This window comes from Mastomys coucha, unplaced genomic scaffold (genome assembly GCF_008632895.1).
Source record: "Mastomys coucha isolate ucsf_1 unplaced genomic scaffold, UCSF_Mcou_1 pScaffold18, whole genome shotgun sequence".
Taxonomy (NCBI): Eukaryota; Metazoa; Chordata; class Mammalia; order Rodentia; family Muridae; genus Mastomys; species Mastomys coucha.
This window is the reverse complement of record NW_022196900.1, coordinates 5,849,423-5,875,872: the sequence shown is the minus strand read 5'-3', so window position 1 is coordinate 5,875,872 and position 26,450 is coordinate 5,849,423. Positions and strand designations below refer to the sequence as shown.

General features: G+C 36.4%; 1 protein-coding gene across 4 annotated transcripts in view; it reads right to left on the bottom strand.

Moving 5' to 3' along the window:
- Zcchc7 (zinc finger CCHC-type containing 7) overlaps positions 1–26,450 on the bottom strand; it is a 191,191-nt gene that overhangs the window by 12,284 nt on the left and 152,457 nt on the right. For all 4 annotated transcript variants that reach the window (XM_031377274.1, XM_031377272.1, XM_031377273.1 and 1 more), the window contains exon 6: positions 11,286–11,321. In XM_031377274.1, the coding sequence (XP_031233134.1) occupies positions 11,286–11,321 (36 nt within the window). The remainder of the gene's footprint in view (positions 1–11,285; positions 11,322–26,450) is intronic.

Here is a 26,450-nt window from a genome sequence, read left to right as displayed (position 1 = left end):
AAGTTTGTGATTAACTAACTAATAGCTGGGATCCCAGGTACTAGCAGTGCACAAGCTAATGCTTTCTGCTCTTGGTGTCTCTGGAGGGTGTCTCCTCCACCTGTGACCTCAACTCCAGGCCTGTGTCTGTCCATCATGGTTTTGGAAGAGGCCTTCTCTTGGTCCATGTTCTGATAAATATTTGCAGCATTTCTTTTCTTTGAGGAATACTGGGAGACATTTTTGCTCCAAGCTAAGACAATGCTTCCTTTATGAAGGTTTTAAGCTTTAATTTTTTTCTTACTGAGAAAAGCAATTCTACGACATTCCAGGGGACATTACTATTAATTCTTCTAAGTACTATATATAATAATATACATATATTTTTTATATATTAAAACTATGTCATATACCCAACAGACTCCCAATTCATTGGGTAATTCCTTAATTAGGAAGATTTCTGAAACATGTATTATGTACACAACAGACTGGAACGTCTGTTTTGGAGCATTTTCCAGTCTATCAGGTGATTACATCATTAAGCCACACATGCTACGTAGAAAAAGCCTTATGAAAATTCATAAAAGTGTACAGCACATCATTAGTATGCAGCAGGCATGTATGCTTTTTGATAGTTTTCTGCTTAAAAAAAAAAAAAAAAACTACATGATGTAATTAGTTGAGGTCAGGAAAATATGAGAATTGCCCCAGACACTGGCAAAAATGAAATTTACAAAAAAATTGTATCTCTTATGGCTTAGCTGAGAGTAATTTGCTTTACTGGAAAACAGATTCTTGAACAATGTTAACTTGAATTGCAGCAGAGTGAGTGCTGCTTTATTGAACTGATATTTCAAACATACATCTAGCTTCTTCCCTCCCTCTCTCTTAAATATACTTGAGTTTTACAAACCCATGGGCTGAATGATTGCAAATGTCCATTGGTAAATCCAGGAATTATTCAAGGCCTTGCAGGACCAAATGCTTACGTATTTATGCTTTCATTTAATGTAATCAAGAGTTTATTACATGGGCGTATCATTTCTTGGTAAGCAAAAAACTGTTAAAGTAAGATGAACATGTATGCTACTGGCCATAAATTTTAATAGTGGAATTACATATTTACTACATTAAAAAAGTAATAGGCTATACCTAAAAGATATATATTTGAAGACTAAACCACTTTCTAATCTTTCTGTAAACAACACACACCACTAAAAACTCCAACAACAAAAACAAAAAGCAAAGCTCAGAACTGGAGAACAATGAGCACACGCAGGAGTGAGGAGCCCAGCGCTGTGCTCCCAACCTTCCAGGCTTAAAAAGCATCCCAATTTTCTCTAAAGGTAGCAGCGTTTATTCACTGGGCCATGGCTAATTTTACATGGAATGCAAAAATGTTAGTTTAAGTTTAATTTACCACCCTATTTAAATATTTCCAATGTAGCTCTTCAACTGCAGAGCTATCCCTCCGTCTATTTTAATTTTAAAGTAAGTTAGCATAGGGCTTCCTTCTTAATCCCCAGAGACTACCTACATAGTGACACAGACGCACACATTTACGACGGCAACATAAATGCTCTGCTCTTCTGAAGTAACATTAAGTGAAAATCATTTCCTGGAAAGATATTATAGGTATCTATATTTTATTTGCCATCTTAAACATATCTGGGTCTTTATGGCCTTATTTTAAAAATGTATTTCCTTTTTATATTTCCTGGTGCAAATGGACTGCATAAATAAGCAATGTGCTATGAGGCTTCAGACCAGCCGATAAAACCTTTCAATTTTCATGCCAGCTTCTTCTTTTGTAATTCAAATCTGCCTGGAAACTGGCAGCTCTGAAAACTGAAACAAGCACTGCCACAAATACCTTGTAATGCTATCGACCTTGTCTGCCCATGCAGTGAGAAAGGGGGTGCGTATGTGTCTGCAGCCATCCAGATAACACAACTCATTTTTTTGGGGGGGGGCATGAGGTGGGGATAACAGAAGCCAGCCCCAGACTGCACCAAAAGCAGTCATTACCAGGCAAGCTGGAGAATAAGTCTCTTCAAAATACACAGTGCATTTAAAAACCATATATGAGGCTGAGCCACTGCTGTCATTACCAATTTTAATTTAGCTCCTTCAGTTTGCCAGCCAGATAAACTCTTTAGTGCAGTTTTTTAATCTATTTGCCACATTTATGTTTCAGATTATAGTAATATGGATAGGAGAAGGAATCACTTTTAGAGGAAATAAAGCAATAGATCCTCTTATCGGCAACCATCAGAAAGTTCATTAATCAGCTAGGCTTTGTGCCCTCTAAATTGAAAGGTTAAATAATCCTCTCAGGAATATTTCTCAGCCCCTCCACCAATTGTCCAGAGAGGAGCTGCCATTCATAGCACATGGGATCAGTGACAGGGTATCTTACCACTGTTTGGACCCCAAACAATGACGGACAAATGGCCTGGTTTACAAAGAAACCTTTTAGTACACAGATGGAAAAGGACCACAAGCTTTGATGCAGGGGAGGGCGGAGGAGGGTATAGAGACAGGATATAAGGAAAGGGACAGAAAAGAATATACACGTGTAAATTCACAGATATTTTATCTGCAGGTTTACTGGGGTAGACTGTAAGGCATGGAAATCATGTTAAATACATATCTTCCAACCAGGTGAAATGCTTACATAAACCTCCACTGATAATTACAGACCAGAACCACGGCTCTATTGTGTTTATTAGTTAATACAGGGGAATCCAAGTAAAATCCCAAGCTTTTAATTTTGATTATAACTCCATATAACTTCCCTCCCATGCCTGCTTATTCTACTAGAATACTGTTCACAGCTTCAAGGACCTACCTTCTGGGTAGGAAGTAAATGGTCTTTTTTAAATTTGAAAATTTGTTTTATGTGTGTGGGTGTTTTGCCTGCACTTATGTCTGCATAATATATTCCTGATACTCCCAGAAGCCAGAAGAGGATGGATCACTTGGAAGTGGAGTTATAGATAGCTCTGAAGCACCATGTGGGTGCTGGGAATCAAATCCAGAACCAGCCAAGTGCTCCCAGCTCAGGTCTTTGATTTTATAATACATCCTGTCTTAGCCCTTGATTGTCTTAAAATAAGGACCATGGACTAGGAATGCTCTTCTGAGGGCACATACTGCACACATCAAGGAAGTGCATAATTTGGTGTTGCCTTTTTTTCTGAAACCATACATAGCAGGAAGACTGCATAGCTCAGCCAGGTCTCAAACTATTCTATCTGGTGACTCTCTGGCTCATTTCTGGTGACTCTCTCTGGCTCATTTCTGGTATCGGTCATGTGCAGGCACAACTAGTTTTATCTAAAGTGCAAATCCCTGGTATATTATTTGGTTTCCTTTCCTGTCTTATTAAAATGATTCCTCTCTTCCTTGTATAATGTACTATAATTGCTGTGAGCTGTTTGATTTCATATTATTCTTATTATAAAGATTTACATAATTTGCTTACAGTAACTAGTTATAGGACATTGAAGTTATCTGTTAAAATTATGCACATGATAGCTTAATTCAGGTATCTTAGAGTGATGTCATTACTTATCCTCACTCCCTTTCTTGCTTCTTTGCTTCCTTTAATGGTGGAGATTAAACCCAGTGTTAAACATGCATTGCATTTTTATATATGAAATGTACTTTACCTTGTCATTTGTATAGGAAAGGAAGTGACTTAAATTTTTTGTGATATAATCTTAAATGTTCATGCTGATGTTAAGGTAAATCAAATTAAGAAAATAATTTGTTGCAGTACTTAAGAGTTACTCACCTAAACCGGGCGTGGTGGCGCACGCCTGTAATCTCAGCACTCATGAGGCTGAGGCAGGAGGATCTCGAGTTCCAGGCCAGCTTGGGCTATATAGCGATTCCAGGCCAGCCTGGGCTACATAGCAAGACCCTGTCTTGGGAAAAAAGAAAAAAAAAGAAGTTACTCACCTACATTTTTTGAAACAAGTAAGACAAGTATAAATAATAAGAAAAGAAGAACGCTTGTATTTAACTTCAGTAACTGTAAGGAGGAAACATTGTTAGGAGGCTAAAAGAGGTCATTACAACCTCACCTTGAGCAGAGACATTACAATAGTCTGAGTCCGGGCAGGAACCCAGCCCACCTCTTGGTGCAGGTGCCCAGGGGCTTGCTCTGGCAGTGCTTACCTGGTTTAACCTGTTTTATGAGGCGCTGTGAGGCACTGCACACTCACAAGTCCTGTGGGCACTACCACCCTTTTTCAGATACAGAACCAAGACTCTTCTGAGTTAAACATTTTAACCACAACCTCTGTGTACACACTGCACAAAGGAATCAAACTTGAAACCACAGTACAACCTTAAGTTGGCATTCTTTTCCTTATATTGTGATATAGAACATTAACTTATTGGCAAGCCTGCCCTTATTTCCAAATTTCAAAGTATGTTTTTCTAAAAAAAAAAAAGGCAGTGTACAACTGTAAAAAAATGGGAGACTTATATTTTATAAATGAAATTAAAACACAGCCCCAAATGTAGTGCTCCTCACTGTAAATATCTGCATACAAGCATATTCATATGAAGGCATTTAGCTGGGAATGACAGTTCATGTCTGTAATCCTAGCTCTTTGGAGGCTGAAGCAAGACACCAGTAGTCCAAGATCAGCCCAGACTAGTCTCATAAAAGGAAAACTACATGCAAAAATCTCAGGTGGGTATTTATAAGATCAGGCATTACAAGATTATAAAGATGGCTTTATATCTAGTAGATTCAGTTAAGTTTGTGTGCATGTGTATATACGATGTATACATACACACACACAGTTTTTAAAACAAGTAATGAAAATAAAGCTGGGCATGGTAGTTTATGCCTGCAATCCCAGCAGTAGGAGGCTGAGGCAGGAGGAACTACCTGTCTCAAAACAAAAAAATCTGGTGGCCTTACCAGTAATTGATGTATGTGATTTATATGTAAGAATTATTTATACCAATATAGATTTCTGACCTCTCACATTAAAATAATTCTTATTTCTGAAAAAGAATCAATTCATATGTTGGTAAACCAGCTAAGATGAAGGTATAATTTAATCTCATATACATGTATGTGTGTATGCATCATGCATATATGTAATTTGGATTATATAAGTTAGTCAAGCTTTCTTTTAATTGTTTCATGTCTTCCAACTTTGTAGCATTTTTCTTCATGTAAATTACTAATATTACTGAAAGGCCAATTCTCAAACATCTAGAAGAAATATTTACAGATGTACAAGTCTACATATAACTCTCTTGACTTTCTAATGTATGAGGGAGTTAAACTACCAATGAATTTCAAGTCTAAGTCAGGTCTGTTAAGTAATTCATAGATTTCTAGTCACTTAAATGAGAGTAGTTTTTGAAATCTTAGCGCTGGCTTAACTTGTTAATTATAGAAGCATGTGTAACGTCAAAACCCAGCTCCAGCTCAGACACTGCTTATGGAGAGAGGCCTACCTGAGTCATCATTCAAATGACTGAGCTGACTCTAACACTCTACTGACCCTAACTGTAATTAGTTAGTGCAAATGACACTGGTTTTGTAGACCCTACTGACATTTACTGCTGCACTGAAATATCCAGAAAAATCAGACAACAGAGTCAATTACTTAGAATGTACATACAAAAATATGCTAAAATTATACTGCATTTTATTTCTCTGCTCTGATGTGTAGGTAATCTTACAAAATAGGAATGGCTAAATGTTTCAGATGTGAAAACTGTAATTTCTGGTATAAGGTAGTATATGGTGGTCAACTATAAGTCTGAGGAAATTTAGGTTAAGGGTTTTATTTATATTCACTTTCACTATGAAGTAGAATTCTTTCAAAGTACAGAGTCACTACTAAAAAGGAATACAATTTTCCCTGGGATGACATGACTAATATATATGTTTTACTAAAGAGACAAAATGAAAAAACAAAGTGTATCATATTTTAAAATGTAAACACCTAGAAACAGAATGTTATTGCTACATATTTAATTATTAATAAGTTTTCCTTACAATGATTAAATATAGTTCATTTGTAACTAAAAGTAAACACAACGGGGGTGAGGGAGAAAAGGATAATAAAAGGTCTAAGTGTAATTTTCTACCATTCTGTTATTCTCAGGAAAAACAGATTAGAAAATTAATGACTGTAAGAATTTCCTTCAAATTTGAAGCAGAACTCAAACTAGAAGTTCATTTGGTGAATATGTAAATCCTGAGTAGGCTGGTCATTCTCTCCAGCCATTATGAGACAGGTGAAAAAGCAGAGACCTTTTTTTTTTTTTAAAAAAAAAAAAAACCTCAAATGAATAAAGAAGTTAACCAACTATAGTAGATCTTCAGATTAAACTAACTTATTATTGAGCAGTGTTACTACCTAACATGGAAGCTGCTGATGAGGTGAGTACATTCAGAAGGTGGCCAATCATAGGCATTCCTAAGTCATCTATAAACTGCACAGGCGATGCACACTCCCTGCTTCACTATCTCGAATGCTTGTGTCTACATCAGCATCAGCCACATGAAGTCTTGATATTCAAATATATTTACACAAGAATAAGCCTACAGAAAAAATACCATATTGATTTCCTGTCCAGGCCAAATTACTTTTGAATGAAAATATTAAAAATCATGTATGCTGAGAAATCTCTGAAAGAATGAATAACTCATATTCCTTCAAAAGAAGAAAATTTCTATATTATATGCATGTGTACATGGCTTGAAGAATCACGAAAGGAAAAATAACGCATAACTTCTACACTTTTCCACTTTCTTTTATAGAAAGCATTTTAGCAAACTGCTTTTTGGTGATTTGGCAAATTGTATTTATTTTAAAATGACTCATTTATTGAGATTGATAATTCCAGGTTTCACCCTCTTTGAAAGTGTATTTTCTTATTGTTTTCAATGATTAATTCTGGCATGTCATTGAAGTACTATAAAAAAATCAGTTAATTTAACTTTTTAATTGTAGTAATCACCTTATATATTAAGTTTAAAGATTCTAAAACTGAAGTAAAAAAAAATCTATCATAATTTTGACATTAAGGGCAGGACAAATATTAAACTATTTTAGATAAAATTTTCATGTGAAAAATCTTCAAAAATGATGTCACATTAATGTCCAAATATATTTCCTATTATTATAGAAAATATAGATATTAAAAAAATCTCATTGGTGCTAGGGGTGTACTCAGTGGCAGAGCACACATATTTAGCAAACATAAAACCCTGTGTTTAGACCCAGCAACAAAAACCAACCAAACAAATCTTGTTTTTCAGATATTAAACAACTTGAAAAAGAACTAAAGCAGCTTGACTTAATTCAGAGTCCTATAAGAAAATATACCCTCAGGTACTACAAACAGGGTGTGTGCATTCTAAACCACCAGACCACAGGCACACTGACTTCAGCAGGTTCAGGATGTAAGGGGATTTTAAAGACAACTGAATCTTTGAAACTTAACAGCTTTAGTGTCTTAATAGCAACATAACAATCACAGCACTGACCCAGCAGCACCAGAGGAAAATGCCTGCGAGTTATGAGTATTCTTGGTTCTGGGAGTTGGCAATGTGGATTGCACTATCAAATGAATTTATAAAAATGCTGGTTATGATAATTTCTGTCAGGCCCTTAAAGATGGTACAACATTTTTTTTTTGTTGTTGTTTTTTAATAGTGAAAACCAGGCAGGCCTCACTCTATTTTGGAATAGATAATTCTAATGATAAAGCTCAATCGATTCTATTTTCTTAAATACAGCCTGGGGCTGTTTCCCTCCCTCACCTGTGCAAACACGCAGGAAAGATTAGGACTTCTCAGGTGAGCAGCATGCAGACAGTGCTCTCATGGCTGGCAGGTCTGCTTGGGGAGCCAAGGAGTTCCCCGCAGCCACCCAAGACTCCAAACACACAGTCCTAACACATTAAAAGGAAGTTTCTTTTTTAAAAAACATGAATAGAAAATTATCTCCATTGTTGCTGACTTTTAAAAACTTTTTGCTCAAGTTAATATTTTTTTTTTTTTTAAAGAAAAGCATGGGGTTTTAGCATTAGGCAGTTAGAAAATTATATTTACCCTGCCTTATACCTCAATCCCAAGATAAAGATATTTGAATAGTTGTAGCTTTAGCACCTATTTCCTGTTCTTTTCTCCTGGACTGTGAAATTGTAGCTCTGAAGTTAGCTTTAGTCTGCTGATATTTGGGGCACCATTCTGTGGTATAAAGCATAGAATTTTTTTGGATGGTTAAAATTCTGATTTGAAGTAAAAGTCATTCTGTAAAAACTCAGCAATACACTTGTAGCTGATGTTCCCAGAATGTGGAATGGGAAAAGGAAATGGAGCACTTTTACTGCAGTCTGTATGTAAGACTGCCGTTCAGTGGGCTCAGGGTCGGACTCCTGACTGCTAGTAAACTCTGACTAGTAAGGAAGACAAGGAAATGTATTTCTCTTTTCTTCCTAGTTAATAAAAATTTCCATTTTTGAAGTATAAATTCTAAGCATAATTACATCTACTTCCATATTCTGATATTTTTAGTTAAAATAAGAAGTAGTAAGGTTGTAATGCACTTTAAATAGGTTAAAAAAAAACAAGCACAGAATTAAACATAAAAGATGCATTAATAACCTTTTTGGTTCTTAATATATACAGCCAATTTTCTGATTACTTTTTGAATAAACATGTTAAGAATGTCTAATGCATGTTAAATCATAGTTTCTATCAGAGAAAAATTTTTTTTACTATGATGTAAGAAATGAAGGGATGGGGAAGGGACTTTCTCCTTTTCATAGGGAAGTAATCTACAAGGAACTATGTGAATGAAGAAAAAGGCAAGGCTTTGCTAAAATCTGAAAGCAGAAGTTACAATGTAAAGAATAGGGCTATATGATTAAAACATGTAAAAACTAACTTTTTTTGAGGAAGTAAAAGTATTAGCTATTGGAGAAAATTTCGTAATTGTTAATTTTTTCTCCCTCATGTTTATCTCCAGATCAGTAAAGATATTAAAAGGTTTTTTTTTTTTTGGAAGTTTGTTAAAAAGTTCTTTATTTAGATATCATCTATTAGAGACCTCATTTTACTTTTGATACTATTAAAAATAATGAAACTTCTCTTCTGAAATCATATTTCACACTATTTTAAGGAAAATTTGAAAATTCATAAGACTATGTATGTTAATTAACTTCATTGTTCTTGCGTGTTTATGAAAGAGAAGGTTCCTATACAGGTCCGATTTTGTAGCTGCTTAAAGTGGACTTGGTCTGGAAATGACCCTTCAGATCTCATCAGTTGGGAATCAGGCACAGCAAGTGAAAAGTACTCAAATGTCAACAGTTCCAAACAGGAGTTCTAAAAGAAATTTAACCCCCAAAGTAAAGTTCATTTTGAGTTAGAAATAGATACTTTTTGGTTAAGAACAGAAGTGAATGTATCACAACGAACTCCGGAAGCTATGACAACTCAAACTTAATTCCTTCTGTGGCCACTGCTGTGACTGATGCACATTCACATGTGAGGGCTATTCTGAGTCAATAGATGGCAGTCCATCGCCTAGTAAAAGGGTTGAAGATGGCTAAAATCAGCATGCAGTTTGCTTTCACTCAATATTTAATACTACTTAATTACAGTCATTCAAATATTGTCCATATACTGATAAGGCAATTTAAATAATTGGAAAATGATTATATTTTAGATGGACTGATAAAAATATTTACACATTTATAAGCATACCATTGTTATAGTTATTCTTGCACAGTAATTCATTGTTAATTAAAACCTAGTAGTCGTGAATTACAATGATTACTTCAACATTTTCTGAAAGAAAATCAACCAGGTTTTCATATAAAGAAATTTTCAAATTGAATTTGTTATTCTTAAAGATAGAATATATTATATTCTAATAAGGAGGAATTTATTTTGTTTTCATTTTTAAAGATCTCTATTCTTTTTATAATGTTTCTGAAAAGCTAAAAAAAAAATACAACAAACCTTGTAAGTACTAATGTTACATTTGAAGCTAATTTTTATCATTCAATAAGTCACATAAAATTCTTTAAATTAGTGAAAAAGCTAAAAGAAATACAAAGTCAAATTTATGATGATATTACTTAATAAAAATGAGTTCTGCCACCACCATTATATAGAGACTCTGAGAGATACAAGAATGATTCTGTTCTTATTGGGTTTGGGCTATAAGGGCTTTACCATTATTATGTTACCAAAGAGCTGTTACAATGCCAAAATATAATCCATTGACTGCATTTGTCACATGTTTGTATAGAGTAGATAGACATGTATATGAATTTTATTTAATATAACACTAAATCTTTAAATAAACCTGCAGATATTGCCTTGCACTGTGGCCTGGACAGACAATGAGAGATGCATCTACCTGTTGGCTCACTTTAGAAGAGGAAAGCAGTATGAGGACATATTTTAAAAAAACTGCCTTTTCTCTTTTCTGAACTGTATTATATACTAAATCTTTTATATATTAAACTTCAACAACTATTAATTATATTATGCTATATAACTGTATAATTAAAAGAAATGGTCTCTCAGTACTGTTTAATACATTAAAAATGACTAGTAAGACAATATTGAATTACTGACATTATTTAAACTGGAGAGTCAAAGTGAGCTGGCTTTATATTGAGAATTAATCAAATGGATTATATAACAATAGTTATTTTCTGCTTTCACTAAGACTAAAATCATAATAAATCAGAATTGAATAATAAATCAGAAATTGACTATTAAGTATTTATGTATAAAATTCAATCAAGTAGAGAGTTTTAAGGACAGGTGAGTTGAATTATCTTATATGTAAGGTACACTAAGCTTTTTCTAGCTTCATTTAAGAATGTGTAACATTTCAGTAAAAGAAAAATGATAATGGATGATATTGTGGGTTGTATGCTTATGGACTGTGGTAACACAATATTCTAAAGATACAGGATTATTTCTCTGCTTTATAGTTTCTAAAATACTTTCCCCCTTTAATTTAATGAATATAATCTAAGCATGAGGGTATCTTGATATAATCATTTAATGACATGAGTAATAAAAGTCAGTTGAAATCTTTTAAAAACAGGAAAATAAATAACAGGCAGTGGGCAGGAGAGAGGGATAGGTGTATTATTGCTTCCTCAGTATAAACTCTCCAGATATTTATTATCTTGCTGCAGAAGATGCTTGTCTATATTTTATGGTCAGCAGTTCAGAGAAGGGTAAATAGGCTGGGTCTTGGGGAAAATAAAAAGGTGTTTTTACTCACCGTTAGGTGATACTGCCTCCAGATTTCTGGGCAAGCCTGGAAAATAAAAATATTGATCAGCTGGGAGCATGAAACAAGGTACTTTACAGCCTGTTGGTTTTGGCATAACCCAGCATCCACCGGTGTCGGTCACAGGAAAATAAGAAGCTTAACAGAAAGGGTCTGCATTTCAGCTTCAAAAACCTGGCTAGACAGTTTAATTGAATTTTACACTGCTTTAACACACTCCCTGCCATTGTCAGGAAGCCAGTTACAAAGTTTTCCTCTCTTTCTTCACAGGTTAGAAGTTTGGGGACTATGGTATGATGCAGGGCCATAACTCAGTTAAACTGGTAAATCAAGAGCAGTGGTCTAGATCTGTAAGATTAACCTAGAGCATCTTTTAAAAGAGCACCACTTTTAAAAAGCCTTAACTGTGCAAGTATACTTATCTGCAATGTCTGTTGGTGTTAACTTAAAACTTAATGAAAAAGAATAAAAAAGAAAACCAAGCCAAACCAAAGCAAAATCCCTAAAGTTCATAGCCTTTTTCTTATATATCGAAATTTTTACACGTTCATATTTATTGAGAAATAATCTAAAAACAAAACAATGAAATCTCAAAAACTCCGTCCAAGATGAACTTACTGAAATCAGAATAGATAACAAAATACTCAGCAACAGGAACAAACACCAGCAAGAGACGCTTCTCCTGAGTCACACACTGATCTCTTTAAGAGGAAACTGTCTCTAACAGCACTGTTTCGCTCATCAGCTGACCATCTTTGCAGAAAAAGAATGCTATGACAGTAACTAACAACAGCAAAAGCTCTACTGAAAATACCACATAAGTGGTTAGACAAAAGATATATAACTCAGGTGAAAAACTACCCACTATGCACTTTAAGCTTAATTAGCCTATGCAATTTTCTATAGGAAAGCATGTCAATTAAAATGTTCAGTGGTCCCCTTTCCAGTTCTAATGGCATAGTCATTAAATATATAGTGTCTGAAAAACCCACTACTTATGTCAATGATTTCTGGACTCGTAACAGTAACTGAAAGAAAAATACTTTTAGAAGATTAAAAGTAGCTTCAGGAGGCAAAAACAGTGTCAGTACCACATAAAGAATAGCTACAGAGTGGTTGGCTCTCAGGTTCTTAAGGAAGACACTCACATATACTTACATAAAGGCCTAATGTATGATATATCTTCAAGTACTCATTTCCTGCCTTCTAGCATAAACCTTGTGGTGTGTACATATAATTTGAGTTCGATTACTATAGAGATAAGCAAGCAGTTATTTATACATTAGTTATGGATAGTTCTTGATTACCACAGTATCCTCAGAATAATACGGTTGAAAAATCACAATCACTGAGTTGTCATAGACTGGCAGAATGCCACTCTACCATGTGACCTTTTCTGATGTAGTAGCAATTTAGTAATAAAAGAAACAATGACTTGGTTTTTGAGCAATCATCTGATTGCTCTGTACATGAAGATGATGACTGATAGAGAAATTTAGTAGTAGATGACATGAAACTTCTTTTATTAGATAATAGTACTACAATTAAAAACATCTAGCTATTACATAAGTACTTTTATTTAACATTCCTATGTACAGATTCATTTTACTATTTTGTACATAATACTATGTAAGGTTAGAAAAAAAGACTTCAAAGCAGGGGTCAATAGAGAGCATACATGTTAATTCTAAATACAAAATATAACTGTAGTCATTAATCAAAATTTAAAATCCTATTTTCTTCCTACATGCTAAAGCTTTGGTGGCTTCTTCTTTTTAATATTCCTTAGTACTATACACACAGAGATATTTTAAAAATTCTCACCAAGCAGAATGGCAAAGCATTTAGGTTTACATATGTATTGCATGGAAAATTTAGATAGAATAAATTTCTAAAGAAAGGAGTTAACTACTGCAAGTGAAAACTTAGTCTGATTAAAACATTTAAACTGAATGAGTAGTCAGTTGTGCAGCTCATCTCAAATGGAAACGCACAAAGCATCATCATGCGGTTGCACCACTACTGCCCCTGTTCCCACCTTCCTGGCACTTAGGTAGATGAAAACCCGAACACACACAGCGCACTCGTACATCTGTTTCGGGAATGTGGTACGCTGCTTGCCAACTTCTGCTCAACTAGTTTTCCTATCTATTGTACTTTGGATAATAAACATACATGAATAACTGAGTGTTATTATTCATAAAATTCAAAGATGAATCAACATACATTGCCATGCCAGATGAATTGAGAGTTGATATTGTGCATTCCGACCCATATTGAATTTTATCAGGTGCTAATTATTGTTTTATGAGAACAACGGCTTAGTGCATCTGTTGTTTAATTCCCACTTCCCTATTCTCAAATGCGTACATCAAAGAAAATAAAACACTCAATCTTAAACAGCCCCTGACAGCAGACCAAGACTCAAGTGCTCAACAGACAAGGCCCTTGCCACCAGTTCTCATATTTCCACAACAATGAACAAACACAAAACAGCGCTAAGCGGCCTTTCCTCCTCCTCAGCTCCCCTTGGCCAGTTGTCTGCCTTGTACTAGAGAGAGCCCTTGAACGCAGCCCTGCTGGGAACACAGCACAGGAGAAAGGATTAGCCTTACTAACATGCTAGCATTTGCAAAAGGAAAGAAAAAAACCCCAGCACTGTATTTGGTATATGAATAACCAAAATGTATGAGCTGACAAGAGACCAGGACAGGCCTGTGGCTCCCCGGGAGAAAATGTAGCTGTGATGAGTGACAGGGCTTTCAGGAAATATGTTCACAATCACAGACAGTGAAGGCCATGACCTAGATCGTTTAAGAGCTTGTCTTGTCAAATTATCAAAAGCTTCTTCCTCTCTGAATAAAGAGTGACATAAGTGAGTGTCAGGAAGCTGCAGGCTGACAAGCCAAGCATACAATAACAGAATGCACGTCACATACATGCTCAACACCGCCACTGCTAGCGGCAAATCTTAATGAGAGCGCGGCCAGCCCAGGAGACTTGGGTCCCTGCTGGCACAGCTACTCATCTCACAAAAATCCTTCAGCTCCAAGTCAGTTAGGCTCTGACACGACAACTACAATTACGAAACACAACTTTTTAACAGAATCCTCTGGTGCTTTGTCAAAGCCTCTGTTGTTAAGAGCTGGCCCCTTAAGTCACTGCAGCAAAACAAAAGATTTAATAAAACAAGCAATGCTCATCAATGGTGAATAACTTAAGTAGAAAAAAAATAAAGAGAATAATTTTGTTTAAAATTTGTTGATTGAGAAGTGATGGCAAGAAAAATAATGCCATCTCTGGATTGACTGTCAGTGAGTCTCCCCACACTCTAACATGGTTTTAGGCACCTTCCATTGCAAAGGACAATCCTACACTGAAGCCTGGTCATCAGACTCTTCTTACAAAGACTCTCAAGTCACCTAACTGTCCAAACAGCTGGCTAACCGCTGTATGCATGGGATTCTCCCGACATACTTATGTGAGCTAGAGTTTATTTTAGGAAGGAAGAAAATTAAGAGAATATCCTAACATTTACCTTAAACCAAAATTCTACATAAAGACAGCTCTAAGGTCTAACATTACAGAAATCTACAATTAAAATCCAAAATGTTTTAAGATTGTTTACTATATTTCTATTCTGCATAAAAATCTAGGTAAGGAGATAAACACATAAACACAAATAGGTTTAGACATATATTCAACACCTATAATGTGGTAAAGTATACAGATTCTATATTTTTTCAGCAATCAGTCCGAAAAGCCATTCACTGATCGCTATCTCAAAGCTGCTTCCAAAATGAACCAGACTCCATAAAACTATCTTTTGATTCAAGGTCAAATTTTAGTCAGTTTTTATACTCAAAATCCTCTGTAATTAGGAAAACTAACAAGTTATTTTTTTTTTTTTGCAGAAAATATTTTTTTTTGTATTCTCCTAAGTTAAGTGTAGTTATAAGGGCATAAAGTTTGTTAAATTATATTTCAGTTTTATTGGAAAATGCACTTGTCCTATTTTACAGAAAAATATTTAAAACTGATCACAAATGACCCTCAATATATTCACACACACTCAGTTCTTTTAAGTAACATTTTCTTTTGAAAAAGTTTTTTAATAAGGAATTACAATGTCTGGAGATACTTTGATTCTAGATGACTGACATGTTTGTTTATTTTACAAAGAGCTGCTAATTTTCTGACACTGTTTTTAGCTAAGGAAAATAAAGCATAAAATAATAGGAGAAAATGAAGACAATGAATCATGCAAACACAACAGCTAAAATTAGACATGCCAGAACCAAATAAAAGGCTGGGTTCAAATCCTGGCCCTGCTACTTACTGTCCTAGGCAAATTATACACTGCTGTGTCTCAGCTTTCATATTTATGAAACAGGGCTCCCAGAACTCTCTCAATGTGCCGCTGTGATGGTTAGAGCTGAGAAGATTAATTCTTTAGAACAAAGCCTGCTAAACAGCAAGGCTCAACTGTTATTAGTCATGACTACAGTCACATGAGAGTGGCACCCTCTCTACTCTATCGCAGCTCTATGGTCATGGACAAACGGACATCAATAAGGTGGCTGAGACTCCATTAGACAGTGGTCAAGCTTGGTAGGAAAGCAAAGACTCCCAGAAACAAATGCAAAAGGAAAGAACAAACGACATTTCATTTAGATGTAGCTGCTTGTGACTCCCTTCTTCATGGGCGGCAGCAGGGTGAGGGTGGGGACAAACTGATGAGCACTTAAGAGTTATCCATTTAGTTTTATATTCAGGTCTACCTAATGTTTTTAGGTGTTTAGAATCATAGAAAAGGATACTGGATCAGACAGTATCTGACCTTCTATTTTAGAGTTAACTTCTGACTACAAAATTTTAAAACTATTTTGGCCACTGATGAAAACCAGAAGTGTTACACCCTATTCTCAAAGCGACATGTCAGTGCTCAGTTTACTCAAACTCAGTTCTTTTCCCTACAATGTCTGAACAATAATGGTCACAGCATTTTTTACCAGCATTCCCTTTTTAACAGTGTCTTAGTCAGGGTTTCTATTCCTGCACAAACATCATGACCAAGAAGCAAGTTGGGGAGGAAAGGGTTTATTCAGCTTACTTCCATATTGCTGTTTATCACCAAGGAAGTCAGGACTGGAACTCAAGCAGGTCAGGAAGCAGGAGCTGGTGCAGAGGCCATGGAGATTTTCCTTACTGGCTTGTTTCCCCTGGCTTGCTCAGCCTGCTCTCTTATAGAACCCAAGACTTCCAGCCCAGGGATGGCACCACCCACAAGGGGCCCTACACCCTTGATCACTAATTGAGAAAATGCCCCACAGCTGGGTCTCATGGAAGCACTTCCGCAACTGAAGCTCCCTTCTCTGTGATAACTCCAGCCTGTGTCAAGTTGACACACAAAACCAGCCAGTACAAACAGTAACCAGAGATTTTCTTCCAGGAAACTCTCTCTTGAAGGAGAGAAATTTGAAAGATAAATGAAATGCTATCCCTATGTAGCCCAGCCTGGCCTTGAAGCGCTAATCCTGCTCTTAGCTTCCTGAATGCTGCAATTACATGTGCCAGAACCTGCATTTCTTTTCTTTTAATTAAAATTTTTTTTTTTTTTTTTACATTACATGCATTGTGCACTGTTTATAGCTGGTGCCTGATCCCCCTGGAGCTGCAGTTATAGACGTTTTGAGCCACCATGTGGGTGGTGGGAATTGAATTTGGGTCTTCTGCCATGCAAGAACCCTTTCTTACCTACTGCACTATCTCCCCATTGCCTCCCTTTTTCTTTTTTTTTAAATTTATTTATTATTATATGTAAGTACACTTTAGCTGTCTTCAGACACCCTAGAAGAGGGCATCAGATCTCATTATGGATGGTTGTGAGCCACCATGTGGTTGCTGGGATTTGAACTCAGGACCTTTGGAAGAGCAGTCAATGCTCTTAACTGCTGAGCCATCTCTCCAGCACTCCTCCATTTCTTTGTAAAACAACCTTTTACATTTATTTATTTTGTGTGCATGCATCTCTAAATGCATATGCATGTGGAGGTCAAAGGAAAACTTGCTGGAATTGGTTTTCCCTTCTATCGTGTAGATTCAGGGGACTAAACTCAAGTAACAAGGCTGAGTGGCAAGAGTCCTTACTTGTTAAGCCATCGCACTAGCCTAGAGGCTTCCTTTCTTAAATACTAACTTTCATATACCTGAACAATAACAAAAATTTAGGTTGACAGTATCCCTTAATGCTATCATGAGCGCTTTGATAGTGCCTAATGAACAGTAAGTTTCTGAGTAATGACACTGACAGACTTATTTTATATTTACATATATAAAAATATAAGTATTATCTCAAATGACAAATACCTAATGATACAAATGATTTCCCTTGGTAATTACATTAAGCTACTTCTATTGATATCATGTTTTATCATTCAGTTTTAGTTGTGTAAGTATCATGGAATTAATTCTTTTTTGAAATACCTTTTCTTTTTCTCTCAAGATGCTCAGAGCATCAGGGTATGTTAGACACACTTTGGGCCAGAGTTGTACTATTTGATGCTGTCACAACTGTAATTTAAAAGCTCATCTTAAAAAAAAATCATGCTAGGGATTAGGGAGATGCTCAGTGAGTTTGGATCCCTAGTACTCATGTAAAGAGCAGGGTGTGGTGGCACACTCCTGTAATTCCAGTGTTGGGGAGGCAGAGGCAAGAGGATTGTTGGAGCTTGCTGGCTGGCCAGTCTAGCCAGACCAGGGAGCACTAGCTTCAGTCAGAGATCCAGTCTCAAAAAATAAGAGGGAAAGTGGTCGAAGAAGATACTTGACATTGATCTCTGGGGCCTACACATGTGCGCACACACACACACACACACACACACACACACACACACGCGCGCGCGCATGCACACATACACATACACACACCATTATTATAAGTACTGAACATTCATTTTAAATACAGAAAATACAGGCAACCAAAAAATAAGTTAAATATAGTTGCAACATTGGAGAACTACTGAAAATATTTAATGAAATATTTTTTTTAATGAAATTTTTTTTGTACATAAGCAGTAATGACTGAAAAGCAATTTGGTAAAAAAAAAAAACAACTGGTATAATTCCAATAAAAACGTGTAAATCTAATTATGAAGAACATGCACATATTGAAATCTCCAAAATTCTTGTAACATAAAGCAATGAAGCCCAGAATAAGTATTAAAAAATATATTGTATTTTTGGGTTAGAACACTCAATATAGTAGAGTTAACTGCCCCTATGGTCTTCAATAGATTAAACACAATAACCAAAATCCAATCAAGATATATCACAGGTAAATGAGTTAACTTATAATCATTGGGAAAGAGAAAGGAAATGGAGAAAACAATGTTTTAAGAAACTATACTCACTATCTGGATTTATGACTGATTGTGGGGACACAGTAATTAAGAGTCAGGTATTAGTATTGGAGCAAATGTATATACCATGGCATACAGTCTAGGTATCAATCCATGTAAGTGTGGTTATGTAATCTTTAACAAGACACAAAGGGTGGACTTTAGTGAATGATGAAAACCAACTCACACCTATGTAAAGACCAACTAAAAATACACTGATTGCTAATAAGTATATGAAACATAAAACTACAAGATATTTGGAAGAACATACAGGACAAAATTTTTATGCCCCAAGGTTGGGAAAAGAGTTCTTAGAAATGGTACCAAAAATATAAACCATAAAAGACTGGCAAGTTGTACTTCAAATTTATAAATGAGGTGTTAATTGAAAAAAATACTTCTGAAAATATGATTGCCTATCATATAGGCAATAAAAGTTATATCTGAAATAATAAGAAAATAAGGACCATAATTAAAAATGGGAAGGGATCCAGACACATATAAACAAGCACATATATATATTACACCGAACTGAGTCCATTTTTTAACACCAACGCGACATAAGAATAAAAATGAGCATATGAAAGGATAGTCAGCAGTTAGTCACTGGGCAGATACAAACTAGAACCATAAAAACAGCGATAGTATGCAGTCAGTTATTAGAATGGCTAAAAACTATTCGACAGTACTAAAACCTGGTTACTGACTATACTATTTTCAAAGAATTTATGACATATAATAAAGTAATAGAATAGGGCATATTACACCTTGAATACATAAATAAAAAATAAATACAAGTCACTATAAAAAAGGAAATAAAGAACAACAAATAAAAATGTATCTATGAGTCCTGACATAACTACAGTAACACTACCACATAGCCTGGGTAAGCGGCTTACCACTGAGCCATATCAGCAGTCCTAACTGGTGTATTTTCCTAGGAGATAGGTTCTCACTAAGTTGCCCAGGCTGGTCTTGAACTTGGTGATCCTTCTGCTTCAGCCTCCTGAGTAGCTGGGATTACATGCTATAATATCAAGTCTGGCTTAAACTGAAGTCTTTCAGAAATAATTATCTTTTTCTCTCTTTTTTTAAAAAAAAAACTGAATTATGATAAAAAGTAGAGGGAAACTAATTATATTTCTTAGCCTTAAGGCTAATAACATGGTATGTAATTTTTTATCCTATTTAACAGGATAAAATAATACATATAAACAAGCACATATACATATTACACCGAACTGAGTCCATTTTTTAACTCAGACACAATTATTCTGCAGATAAGGCTTTAGACACAACTGCATGTCTAGATGGACTGTATATAACTGTATCCAGAGTCAGTGAACTTTAGGAGAGTTGACCTTGGTCTGCAGTATTTAATTATGTTTGCGGCCTCACAGGGCATTAATGTGGATCTGACTTCCTTAATTTCACAGATCAATTGTATCAGAATTTGTAATCTTATTAGAGATCTAAGAATGAAATCCAAGTCTATGTAGATGTTTACAACTGAATTTTAAAAGCAGGAGAGGTGTTCAATGAGTCTGACAATCACACTTCTGGCACCAATCTACTTTGCCAGTCTCACACAGGACTGGACTAAGGGTAAGTCCATTTCTAAGGACCACATAATTCTCAATGACACCAAAGACTCAGAGGAGGACAATCTCCCTTCTGGAGAAAGAAAGCTGTTTCTATCCTCTATTAGCATATTCTTAGTTTCAACAAAGAAATCCTTCCATTAAGCTGCTAGGCTCACTACTAGGGCCAGGTGCTGGACAGTGAGGCATGTGCTCTAAGACAGCTTGAGAGGGTGGGGGAATTCTTCAGGTTAGAGATGTTGAGAAAGGAAACTGTTGAACACAATTTCAAAACAAGGCTGGATTCTCCTTCAAAGTTTAAATGTGTTGAGGTTCATAGCTTCAATTTAAAATGTAGAATATGTATATGCAATCCCAAAAAGTTCAGATACATATTTATTAGTTAAGTGGCTTGGGAACAGTTTAAATGAATGATTAATTCTTAGCTTGGGATTTATTCTCTTAACAATGAACGCATAGAGAGTTCACTAAAATGGTCGTGAGGACAGAAGTAGAGCTGGGCAGATGGCTTAGTGGGTAAACATGCAAACTGCACTAACCTGAGGACCCAAGTTCAATTCCTAAGCCTATCTAAAAAGTTAGATGCAATGGCATGTATCTTCAGTCTGAGTACTGCTGTGCTATTCATTTTTTTTTTTTTTGTCAACTTGACATATGCTCAGGTCAGCTGGGGAGAGGGGATCTCAACTGAGAAAATGCCCCAGAGTCAGTTTTGGTCAGTTTTTTTTTGCAGCAACATAGAATCAAAGTAGGACAATTTCTGTGGTAAGATGCAAGGAGGAGCTTGAAGCTTATGGGTCAGTTAGTCTGGAATATGCAGAGTAGCAGCATGAGAAACTCCCCTCAACAAGGTGAAGGAGCAAAGCCACTTACTCCCCAGAGCTGTCCTCTGACCTCTACTCATAGATCACGGCACTCATGCCCACACCTCTGATCCCTAAATTAGTTAGGACTAACAAAAGAAAGTGCAGAGGTCAATTTAACTTTCTTATTAGTATCTTGGGCCTCTCAACTAAAGAAGCACTCACAAGTCCATTCAATGATTATCTTAAATTAAGTAAATCAATCTATCCCAGTCATGCCTTTTAGCTCCAATATTATGCTTAAATAACAAATGTGAATAGGAGATAAAAATATATCTATAGTGAGTCTCTTTTTCCTCTTTATTCTCCAAATTGGTGTGATGATCATCAAGAGGACCACACATTTATTTAAATCAATCAATCAATCAATTTGTAATTCTGGAACATTTTGGATAATTTAAATTATTTTATTAACTTTATTTATTATACATGTATGAGTGTGCACATGCCACCACAAGTGTGTGTGTGTAAGTCATTAGATAACTTTCCTTTTACCATTTAGGAGCAGGGAATTGAACTCAAGTTGCCAAGCTTGGTGACAAATACTTTTACTCACGGACCCATCTCACCAGCTCAGAGGTGATTTTATTTTCAAAATAAGCCCTTTCCTAATCACTATCTATCTAAACTATTTTGTAGCAATAACAATGAAGACTAAAACAAAACAAGAAACAAAAGTTCAGAGAAGGGGCTGGAGAGATGGCTCAGCAGTTAAGAGCACTGACTGTTCTTCCAGAGGTCCTGAGTTCAATTCCTAGCAGCTACATGGTGGCTCACAAACACCTATAATGGGATCGGATGCCCTCTTCTTGTGTCTGAAGACAGTTATAGTGTACTCATATAAATAAAATAAATAAATCTTAAAAAAAGTTCAGAGAGGGAGAAGTTGCTATATGTTCATCTCCAAACCCTTGTAAGGAGGTTACTACATTTTAAGTTGTACTTGTTTTCTTTCATTTTATAATTATCATTAAATCAGTCTCAATGTCAGTTGTCTAAGTTAACAGGAAAATTGACAAAGTACATATATTTCACCACAAAGTCAGTGGTTAAGAGTCTTCCTAATAGAACCCAGCAGTTGACAGGCCCAAACTAAAGGACTGACAAACTGCTACAGCATTTATTTAAAACACAAATATTTAGCAAGAGTATTTGGTAACAAGGTAAATGTATTTTAAAAATAACACAGACCTAAACCTGATCACTAAAACCCGAGAAAGACAGGAGAATAGAATGCCTTGTCCTTAAAAATGTCACTTTAGTTTGGGTATGCTGTAGGTACACTGATTTCTGGCAAGTCTACTGAAATGATTTTAAACAGTACTAGAAAAATTACTAGGTTTACCTTATTACCATCCAAGCTGAGTGTTCTAGCAGTCATGCTTAGGTGCAAGGTTTGACAGCCTTTACATTTAACTGGAGGTTGAGTGCATAGGATCTAGCATACCCAACTCATTTATTAATTCATTATTCAAAGGCCTATTGAGCTCCAATGTTACAGAATTAATTGTCCTAGAGACTACCATTACTATGATGAGTATGCTGAAAACACACATGTAACTTATGTTCAAATTAGAGGACAGAAAAGTCAATTCAATGTAAGATGTAAGTTTTAAGGAGAAAAAAAAAGGGTTGGAGAGATGGCTCAGAGGTTAAGAACATTGACTGTTCTCCAGAAGTCTGGAGTTCAATTCCCAGCAACCACATGGTGGCTCACAACCATCTGTAATGAGATCTGATGCACTCTTCTTGTGTGTCTCAAGACAGCTACAGTATGCTCATATAAATAAATCTTTGAAAAAAAAAGAGAGAAAAATTAGAAAAAGAAGGCAAGGAAAGCTGAGGATGTGGATATGTAATGTTTTAGCCAGGGTGGGCAAAAGGAGACATTTGGGGAAATGCAATAAAGATGAGGAAGTAAGTTCTTGTGGGTAATTAAGTGGATAGAGGTTTATTTGATCTTTCAAGGAAATCATTTAAATAAAGTAAGCTATAGGGATTCCTATGTTCACGAAGTCAGAGCATACATAGCCCATGTGCAGACTATATGAGCCTGAGTTTTGACTCTGAGACAAAGTCATACAAATTTGGATTGATGACTGGGCGGTGGTGGCACACGCCTTTAGTCCCAGCACTTGGGAGGCAGAGGCAGGCTGATTTCTGAGTTCGAGGCCATCCTGGTCTACAGAGTGAGTTCCAGGTCAGCCAGGGTTACACAGAGAAACCCTGTCTTGAAAAAACCAAAACCAAACCAAAACAAATTTGGATTGATGTAAGCTGAGACATGTTTAGAAAGGCTTGGTGGCCTAATCCCAGCATTTAGGAGGCAGAAGGCTATGCTGGCATACACAGCCAGCTGCATATCTTGCCAGACACTAACACAGAAATACAAACAACAACAAAAACCCCCCAACCAAACAAGAATGACTGATTACTCTAGTTGCCTACTGAAAATAGAGAAAAGGGCAAAGTGGGAACTGTCCACAATAGTCCAGAGTTAATATTCACAGACTGTGTAGGATAGTAACAAGTAGGATGAAAGTGGTTAAGACTCTATACTGTGTCGGGCAGTGGTGGCGCATGCCTTTAATCCCAGCACTTGGGAGGCAGAGGCAGGCTGATTTCTGAGTTCGAGGCCAGCCTAGTCTACAGAGTAAGTTCCAGGATAGCCAGGGTTATACAGAGAAATCCTGTCTCAAAAACCAAAGCTGGGAAAAGACTCTTATACTGTGAATGGTTCTTTCACATCAGTGCTAAAACAATTCAGCTTCTGATTTAACATTGTAGCCTTTCAAGATTGGAACAGATAGAGCAAGGAGAAAAAAAAAAAAAAAAAAAAAAAAAAAACCACAGTTCAGAACAGCTACAACTTTCTCTCTTTAAATATGATTTTGTATTTCTGAGTTTACATAGTAAGACCCTATCTAAAAGCAAAGGAAGAAAGCTTTTAAACCCACATACAGACTGTCCATAATGTCCATAAGTTATCTCAGCATTCAAAGAGCAGGAGGATTGGGAGTTCAAAGCCAGCCTGAAATACATAACAGGACTCTCTTTGGGAAGAGGACAGAGTCTTTGGCAGTTTCAGGATAGGAAATCTTTTCCTAGTCTTTCCAGTCTTGTCATTTGGAAGGCAATAACCACTGGTGCAGGCTGACTTAGGTCTTACACTGTATCTGTCCTTAACATTTTAAAACAGGGATTTCAGTCAAATGGTTTTTACTAATTTACTAATGAGGTATTTCAAATATAGCAACAGTTTGAACACAACTCATCAGTTTTTTATTATGAATTTTCTTTGTATGTATGTATCTGGTTCTGGCAAGACAGATATCCAAGGATGGCCATGGGAAGAGAAACTTTGTTATCTATTTAAATTTTAAAAAAATATTTATTCAGTGTGTGTGAGTGCATACTGTGGTATGGAGGTCAGAAGACAACCTGTGAGAGTCTGTTCTTTTTCTACCATGTAAGTTCTGGGGATCCAACTTATGGATCAGGTTTGGTGTGCAAGTGCTTTTATCCACTGACACATCTTGTTGATTCCCACTTGATTTTTAAACTTATAAAATGTTAAAAGTCTCAATATTCACCAAGGCTCCTGAGCCTTCGGTAAAAGGACGGAAAGCACAGTAGTGGGTGAGAAGATGGTACCAGCAAGACAGGTTATGAGTGTGAACTGAGGGCTTCTACGTAGAGGGGGGGAAGGCTTGCAAAGAATCCCAGCAAATGAAGGAGAAATGGATTCCAACAGTTCACAAGTACATGTGGGTAGGTTGGTCTGGGCTTCTGGCACAAGCCTGGAACCTCAGCACTGAGAAGACTGTTAGAACTGACCTGAAAAAAGGGTTGGCACAAGCTAAGAGTGTGGAATGTCTTAGCAATGACTAACTCATAAGTACAAAATAGGCACCTGTCACCCTGGAGGAATGGATGTGATTAAGAGCTAAAGTGACAGACTCTTAGTGACACATCCATAGCGCAAGGAGTAAACTGACTGTAGGAAGCTCCATATTCTTTATCAAAGCCATTAGCCTTCCAGGGCTCTAACATTGGGGTTATAACCGATAATCCTTCAACCCCACACATATTTACAATAGGCGGGGGCAGAACCAATGCACCATTTTGATTTTGTTGTAAGTAACTGCAGTGTTTTTTAAATTTCTTGTACTTTCATAATATTAACAAATACATACTTTTTGAGACAGAGTTTTATTGGTCTCAAAACTTGAAATCCCTTTAGACTAGACATCCTAGGTGCTGGAATTAAGAGGCCAAACTACAATGTCCGAGTTACTTTTTAAATATATAAAAAGACCTAATAAAAGAAGCATATTTAAAGTACTGGGAAGCATATACTTATTGTCACAGACTATTTTACCAATAGTAAAATTACCAACAAGATTTTCAGACCAGTTTTCATATGCGCATCTGTGTAAAACATGTGAGTGTACATTCTTCTAAAGCCAGCTATGGTGGCACATACCTTGAATCTCAGCACGCAGGAGGTAGAGACATGTGTATCCCTGAGTTCGAGGCCAGCCTGTTTCAGAGAGCCAGTTCCAGGACAGCCAGGGCTACACTGAGAAACCCTGTTTCGCAAAACAACAAACAAACCCACCAATAAACATTCTTTCAAGTATGATGGTTGATGGTTATAAACTGCTACGCTGTCCAAAGTCTTGACAAATTAGTTGCATTAAAAATACTTACGTCCCTTCCGGTCTGTCTGGGCTGGGGTCCAGAGCAGACCTTGGGGGCAAGCTTCACAGCCAGTCCCACAACACCCAGAGGAAGCTCCACTCCCAGGCGCTCAGACACACCCAGGATCAGAGAGCAGACCTTGGGTGCAAGCTCTACAGCCAGTCCCACAACACACAGAGAAAGCCACACTTAGGTGATCTAACAAGCCCTGGATTCCAGAACCACAGGATCACAGAGACAGCTTGACGCTGAGGAGTTCTGACACAACCAGGAACACAGGAAGAACTCTAGTCAGATTTAGCAAGGGCAGGTAGCACTAGAGTTAACCAGATGGCGCGGGGTGAGGGGGTGGGGTTGGGGGGTCGGAGAGGAAACAAGCTTAAGAAAATAAACAACACAAACCAAGGTCACTTGCCATCATCAGAACCCAATCCTCCCACCATAGCAAGTCCTGGACACACCATTACACCAGAAATGCAAGATTCAGATATAAAATCACTTATCATGATGATGGTATAGGACCTTAAGAAACACATAAATAGCACCCTCAAAGAAATACAGGAGAACACAGGTAAAGAACTAGAAGCT